Below are 8,082 nucleotides of genomic sequence, written 5' to 3'. Positions count from 1 at the left end.
GGTAAAGTACAACAGCGTCATCGTGGTAGTCGCGGAAACAGGGTCAGGGAAGAGCACGCAGATTCTGCAGTACCTTGCCGATAACATCAGCGAGCCGGGGAAGCTGATCGCATGTACACAGCCTCGCAAAATCGCAGCGATTAGCCTGGCCGATAGGGTGGCGACGGAGTACGGATGTCAAGTAGGGGATGAGATAGGGTACGCCGTCGGGAGCAAGAGGCGCGTCAGTGACAGGACGAAGGCTGTCTTCATGACTGACCAGGTCCTGCTCAACTCCTGTGTGAAGGAAGGCGAGCTCGACAAGTACTCCTGTGTCGTCATCGACGAGGCTCACGAGAGAAGTATCCACACCGACCTCCTGCTGGGGATACTGAAGAAGAGTCTACACACGAGACCTGGTCTGAGACTCATCATCGCCTCCGCTACCATTGATCCAACACTGTTCTCTAACTACTTCGGCGGTTGTCCAGTGATGTCGGTCCCGGGAAGGACCTTCCCTGTTGACATAATCTATAAAACCCCGCAGTTTGATGACAGCAATGTTGACTTTGTCACCGAGACGGTGAACAAGGTTGTAGAGATTCACAGCAACGAAGGCGAGGGAGATATTCTTGCGTTCCTAACATCACCCTTGGACATAGAACGTGCATGTGAAAGGACGTACATTTCTCCTCGGATCCAGGGTAAACTCCGTTCTTCGTCTCCCCCTTCACGGCAAACTACAACCCGAGGATCAGAGAAAAGTGTTTGAACCAGCCCCCGCTGGGGCCAGGAAGGTCGTGTTTGCCACCAACATCGCGGAAACGAGCGTCACCATCCCAGGCATCATCTATGTCGTGGACTCTGGAATGATCAAAGAACGGTACTTTGACGCCAAACGGAACCTCAGCGTTCTCGACGTCAAGATGGTCGCGCAGAGCTCTGCTATACAGAGAGCCGGTCGGGCGGGGAGAATGCAGCCTGGGACGTGCTACCGGCTCTACACCGAGGACGAGTTCAAGGACATGAGGGTGTCCACACCGCCAGAGATTCTGCGCATGCACCTAGGCATGGCGGTGTTGAAGCTGATGGAACTAGGAGTCACTGACGTCACTGACTTTGACTTCGTAGAACGACCCTCCGACGACGCTTTGCAAGACGCAATAGACCAGTTAGATAGTCTTAGGCGCCATTGAGGGGACTGAAGACGAGATTTTCCCCCTTAGGTGCCATTGAGGGGACTGAAGACGAGATTTCCCCCAAACCTTCGGAATCGAAACAGTCTGACTGGGTGGTCGTCACAGACCAGTCACATGAAACTACCGAGGTCATGGACAACTTAGATAAAACGCCCACAGTCTCCAGTTTCGGAGCCCTGATGGGCTTTTGGCGGCTTCCCAGCATCATCAGTAAGATGTTCCGGGGAAAGGACAAACAAACACAGGAACCAAGAATGGAGGACGAACAGCAGGACAAGCAAGACACGACGGTAACGTCCATGTCCACGACGATAACGTCCATGTCTATCAGACTAACTGAACTCGGAAAAAAGATGTCTCAGCTGCCGACAGAGCCGAGACTGTCAAAGATGATCCTCGAAGGCGTGAACCAAGGGTGCGGGAAGGAGGCCCTCTTGGTGGCCGCGCTGGCGTCCGCAGCCGGCAGCGTGTACTTTCGAGCGGGGACAGAAGAGGAAAAGGCCACGGCAGATCGGCAGAAGATGAAGTTCTGTCACGAGGGAGGGGATCTACTATCCATGCTGGACGTGTACAGAGATTGGGTGGCACAATCACCGACCCGGCGCAACAAATGGTGCGTCGCGAACAGTATCAACGCAAAACCAATGCGGCGTCGCTGAGGAAGGCCTTCCAAAGAAATGAAGCACCAGCTTGCTTCCGGTGGCGTGCACATTCCTGAAGACTTCGCTCCCGTTGAGACCGTGAATGTTCAACTTCCTCGTCTGGTCCTCGCTGCATATTGCAACAACTTGTGCGTCTTCAGTGGCCACGAACGGGCAGGCTATATCGTGGAACGCCTTCAGCAGTGTGTGCACATCCACCCCTCGTCTGCGCTGAAGCACCTCGGTGCACAGCACAAGTGGGTCGTCTTCGACGAGATTCTGCGGACTTCGCGTGACTTCATCATCAACGTCACCCCTGTCGATATCGAATGGCTCGAAGACGTCGCCTCGCGTTATGCAAGCAAAGTCGACCTGCACTCCCTCGAACGATCTACCATGACTTCGTGCCTAATCAATGGATACGGGCTCGAGGTAGTGAGAGGACTGATAGGAAGGCGTGCACAAACGCTGAAGTCCCTGGAAGCCACCGTGTCAGACGACGAGAAGCACCTCTGTGTCATAGAAGTTGACACTGACCGTTGTCAAGTGGCCGTTTTCACCACTCAGGATCGCCTTAAAAAAGGCGAAAAGATTGTCCGTGACGCCATGGATGCCAGGCACAACGACTTGAAGAACGAAAGCGACGAGATACCCGTGGTTGATCACAGAGGCGACGGAACACGAATGGTGCTCGGGAGAGGAGGAGAAGTACAAGACATCCTCATGTCGTCGGAGTTCCGCTGTGTTGAAGTCTTCTACAAGTATACCGGCCAAGACTTGGAGGGCTGTAAGGATGTCATGGACATCTTTGCCTTTTTGGATGGCATCTTGATCAGAACTGCCTTCGACAGGATTCTGACAACAGCAAATGGCCAGAGGGTGGGAGCACTGACGTTTTCGTCTTATAGGTTGGCACAGAAAACTGTCAATCACTACGATAAGCAACCTTTCCGTGACGGAACCCTGATACTGAAACCAGTGAACCAGAGTCGCGGTCCAGGTGGCGCGGTCCTCGGCAAGTCGAACTGAACGTGATGTGGTTCAGAAGAGAGTGCAAAGGTTGGATTCGTTGAGTGCGATGATGCCATGATGAATTTAGATGGATATAGTATTGACGCGCGCGTATCGTCGCTGACATTGACGGCAAGTCATCGAGGCGGCAATGGAATCATCAGAGCAAGTATCAACAAAAATAAGATATCATCGGTGTACGTTCGAGGTCCTTCTTGTTCGCTAAACGAGCAGACCTTGGAAAGGACTGTGCGCAGAAACTCTGTGGTCGTGCCTCAGAGGTATTCAGTGGTGTGGAGACCACAGACATCCCCCGTGGACGTGGAGCGTGATGAAGCACAGCTTAAAGGACTGTTTTCAACATACGTTGTACTTGGAACCGAGCGGGTTTCAGTCACCAAACCAAAAACCGAAAGCCAAGTGCGGGGATACGCAATCGTCACCCTGTCTGATGACAATGATGCCTTGAACGCCGTCAGAGGCCTTCATAACCAGCGAGGGTTGATGGGAACACAGGCCTTGTCAGTAGAGAGAAAGCTACAATGCGACGTTGTGTGCAACGCAAGGATCTACGACGTTTTAGAGGAGAGCTTTAGGGATACCTTAGAGGACCTTACGCGAGGAGGGACTCGTTCTGTGAAGATTGAGTACAAACGCGCCAAGTCTGGCAGAACGGTCTACTTCAAACTGTCCGGAAGAGACGTCGGTGAGGTAGCTCGCGCCAAAAGCCGTCTGCACGACGTCATGAGACCGGATACAGTGGCCCACGAAGATCCCCAGATCACCTCTCGACTATTCAACAAAATCGGACTCGACTTCATCCAAACCATTAGGAACCGCGTGAAAGGTGTTCACATCGATGCCGACCGCAGGACGTTCACCGTCAGTCTGTACGGGAAGGATGAACCAAGGCTGGAGGCGAAGAGACTCATCACGGCCTACCTAGAGAGCCTGACGAAACACAAACCACAAGAGATTCACCTGGCGGACAGCAGCAGACCTGCAGGTGTTATGAAGGCTCTTCTCAACAAGTACGGCCTCGACCTAGACGGGTTAAAGAACGCAACGGGCGCGACGGAGATCAGGCTAGACATGCGGAAACACCTCCTCGTTGTCCAAGAGAGTGATGAGATCTTCAACAAGGTGAAAGAAGTGGTAGAAGAGTGCGCGAAAGAGATCCTGGAGAGGAAGGGCGAAAGTCGCCAGCGTGAGGAAGAAGACGACTCCGAGGACTGCCCCGTCTGTTTCTGCCCCATAGATGGCCAGGACTACCGCCTGCAGTGCTGCGGCCACCGCTACTGCCACGAGTGTATCAAATTTCAGGTGAGCACCGGTTTCATCCTTTTTTCAACAATTTGGCCTTGATAAATAGTGATGTGCGGAAGCACCACCGTCGTCTACTGTATTGTCCAGTCCTTGAATATGCAAAGATTGTTAACTGTCATTCGTGTCTTAACCTTCTTCAGCTGGCGACAGCTATCAGGAGCCAAGAATTCCCCATCAGATGCGGGACTAAGGGATGCCCCTGTGAATTCTTCCTCAGGGACCTCCGCTCACTCCTCAACCAGGCGGATTTCCGGCGACTTGTCACAGGTGGGTACATGATTTTGGAAAGGCAAAAGCACAAAAGCAAAGCAGTCGAAGAACATGGCAGTACTTCTTTTCATCATCTGTATGGACATTACATAGACTCTCAGTGTTTTATGACTACAGGTACAGCACACTACTGTATTTCAACCTTTCATTAGAGGTATCCATTATGACAAAGTCACAACGTGTTTTCAATCAACAGGATCCCTCAACGCTTTTGTGAACAAGAGCAGAGGCCGGTACCGTCCCTGTCCAACTCCTGACTGCCCGTCCGTGTACAGGTGTGTCAGTGAAGAAGAGGGGGAGGGCCAGGTAAGTGAACATGTTCACGTGTTAGGGCAAATGGTTTAGATATGCACTCTTTCACTTTTTTCACTTTAAGTTTAACAACCTGTTTTAACACTTACTAACAACACTTCTCGCCACTGTTGTTTACTTCAACACCTACCAACATGAAAATGCTGTAGTTGATACGTATACATCAGTAAGTTATGGCATTTAGATGCAAATCATTGTTGTCCATACCACATAAAATCAAGCATATATCGGGCCTGGAAATGTAAACTAATATTATTTTCTGTGGTGGTTGTTTGATCATCTAAAGGTGAGTTTATCTAATTACCTACCATTTTCAGGTGTTCCAATGCTGCATGTGCCACAAGCGCCTCTGCACCCGCTGTCATGTCGACATGCATGATGGGATGTCCTGTAGGACATGGCAGATCTTCAATGGCGAGTCAGACGCCACCTTGCGGGAGTGGATGGAAGGGAAAAAGGACGTCAAACTTTGCCCCAAGTGCAGCTTCGTCATCGAGAAGACTGCCGGCTGTAACCACATGACATGTAGGTGCGGGGCACACATCTGTTGGGTTTGTCTAGCAACATTCGACTCGGGAGGGGACTGTTACGACCATTTGGCCAAGTCGTGTGGAGGCATTCTCTGAAATAACACCAAAGATATAATTTTTTGCCATAGTATGGAAATGGATAAGAAGCGACAACCAATTGTAAAACAGAACACAACGAATTGAAATATTTTGTGTAACCGTGTTGCAACATGCTTTGATAAAATCAGGACGATAATAGTTGCGTCGTTTCAGATATAGCATATTACTTATCTAAAACATATTTTCAAAGATTCCGCAGAGTTGTACGTTACGCAGACTTTTCTGTCAAAGTCTTGTTCAGACATGATTATAATAGCGTTGTATATGCATTAGAAGAAAAAAGCGAACGGAAGAGACAGTGATATACTATCGGCAAATATGTATTTTGTTAATTTCAAGTTAGTTGATTTTGCTGCAATGGTATTGTTTCGACAAAGTCTTCACGGAATGCTTCACGGTTCAAAACATTGGTTGTTGTAGAAGGCACGTGTTGCTTGTTCTGCCTGGAATCTTACGGGGCGATTGATTGAATTAATAAAGACGCATGAAAATAATAGCGGTTGTCTCCGTGTGATGTGAAGTCACAAGTTGACTCAGTCACGAGGATCCGACAGCACATGTTTGATCAACGTTTTTCTGACGTACAGTAATGTCAAGGGTGCACGGGCTTCGGTATGGATGCTGATGGATAGAGCCAATTAGTCCAGAAATAGCTCCACATTGTCAAACACGGTCAAGCGTGCGAGCAAGGTATCAAGGACCTACAAGGACAAAAAAGTATATGGCTCCGAATATGTATATGACTTATAATACCATTACTGCACTTACGATTATAATGAGACGTAGCCTTACATGGTAGGGCCGTCAGTGCAGATTTGGCCAAAAGCCATTCGCATTAGACAAGCGTCAGGTTAAGGGATAACGAACGACGTTTTTGTTTTAATATGGACCTCACTGGGAGATCACTGGTCATGTAGGGTGATGTCCGGGTCTTGGGGGGGGGGGGGTACATTCGGGCATTGACCGCTGTAATGGACCACTATTGACCACCTGGGTATTAATGGTTACCTTCATGTATTGACCGGTGTAACTGACCAACTATTCACCGCCAGAGTCCTTGGACTTACCTTCAGTTAGCTTATTGCCCGTTCGTACCCTCTTTGTTGTAGCCTGGGTACAATCCTCCGCAGATACCACCGACTAAGTATTGTCGCTGGCTACCGTAGTAGCCGGTGGAAACTATTAGGTATGGTACCCAGGCTATATTTGTTTCCTGAAAAGTGGTTTATTTTATGATATTGACAGGTTTTTCATGAGGACTCACAACTCCCACGATTTCCTGTCGCGATGTGTTAACACAGCTATGCGGGGGGGGGGGTGCTACTTGCCTTCACATTTAATTCGTTTTGATTTTTTAAACAAAGCTTTCATTGAAACATTTCAGATTTACGCGAGCTCAATAATAGTCTAAATCTGAACTGTACTTTCCAATACACAGTGGGAAAATTACTGTTCAACGTGCTTTAGTACATTTGACTTGAACGAGAGTGAGTTTTCACTTACAGGCTCAGACTGCCAAGTTTAGCCACGTGCTCGCGCGTTTCTCACATCAATACTCCAGACATCACGACTCCAGACAGCTGCAGGCGACGCGCCGTGTCTTTGTGCACGTTTTGTTGGCGTTGCCAGGTAACGCGTGGATCCAATTTTCTATGAGGTTTGTGTTTGGAGGTAGCCCGAGGAAGCTCGAGGCCCTCTGCTTTGACACAGAGCCAGAAAATCGCGGTAAAATGTCAGGACTGGTTTTACATCCATGTTTGAGCACAGGTGAGGTGTTTACGGATAGGGGAGATTTGAACTCATTTGAGTAGGATGTCAATGACAGTGGTTTAGTTAGGTACCGACTTCCAACCTTAACGCAGTATATTCTAATCGTTTAAATCAGGCTTTTCAACCCTGAAATGATTGAAACAAAATTGACACTACCGCAAGGTAAGACACGACCTTCAAGGACATAAACACGCCTCTCCATGTCTACTGACAGTTCTGCGAACACTTGGCAGATTCCCAGAATCAGTCCTTACTTCCAGGCCGTTTGCTTTCATGTTGAGAAACATCTGCCCGAAGATAAGGTTAAATGGTGCGTACTAGAATACATCTTACTTCAAATCAAGTTACAGGGCTTCTTCCCGGATGCTCACATTACTATCCTCCGTCTTATGCCGACTTAACCCCCCGTCAAAGTGGCCTCCAAATGAAGATAAAATAGAATTTCCTGTCGGTAAAATCCATAGAAAGATTGTGTTTATATCGTGGTTGCTTTCTGTGAACGGAAGTGCAGTGAACGGAAGTATCCTACACTCCCACGCGCTCGTGGGCGTCTGCTGCAAGGCCATCGCACTCTACCCACCTAATGCGGGACAGCCTCGCATCGCGAACAGCAATCTTTATAATCTACGGCTTTACTAAAGGTAATTGCTATTCTACATACATCTGAACTGTCGGATGCGTCTCTCCATATGTGTTTCAAGTTCCAATTGTATACTCAAACGTCAGGTCTGTTGGGATTCTCTGGTGATGATTAGTACAAACAAAAACGTTTCAATTCAAATTTGTAGGATAATGGCACGAAACAGGAAGAAGGAAGTGGGATGCATTCTTAGTTAACACGTTCAAAATGATTAACATGTTGTTTCACACTAATGCCAACCTCCAATGGCTTCAGAAGTTAATGTTTCTTTTGTACAAGAGACAGGTTATACATAAATATTGAAT

The 8,082-nt window shown here is 48.6% G+C and overlaps 1 protein-coding gene across 1 annotated transcript in view; it reads left to right on the top strand.

Annotated features, from left to right (window-relative positions):
- Window positions 1–5,846, top strand: part of LOC109481075 (ATP-dependent RNA helicase DEAH12, chloroplastic-like) — a 6,243-nt gene extending 397 nt beyond the window's left edge. The window contains 6 exon segments of the mRNA XM_019783546.1: window positions 8–661; window positions 663–1,169; window positions 1,172–4,153; window positions 4,297–4,423; window positions 4,623–4,732; window positions 5,056–5,846. Of these exon segments, the coding sequence (XP_019639105.1) occupies window positions 8–661; window positions 663–1,169; window positions 1,172–4,153; window positions 4,297–4,423; window positions 4,623–4,732; window positions 5,056–5,364 (4,689 nt within the window). The 3' untranslated portion in view covers window positions 5,365–5,846.
- The last annotated feature ends 2,236 nt before the right edge of the window (window positions 5,847–8,082 follow it).

This window comes from Branchiostoma belcheri, unplaced genomic scaffold (assembly GCF_001625305.1).
Source record: "Branchiostoma belcheri isolate BF01 breed outbred unplaced genomic scaffold, Haploidv18h27 scaffold54, whole genome shotgun sequence".
Taxonomy (NCBI): domain Eukaryota; kingdom Metazoa; phylum Chordata; class Leptocardii; order Amphioxiformes; family Branchiostomatidae; genus Branchiostoma; species Branchiostoma belcheri.
This window is presented reverse-complemented; position numbering and strand designations above follow the sequence as displayed.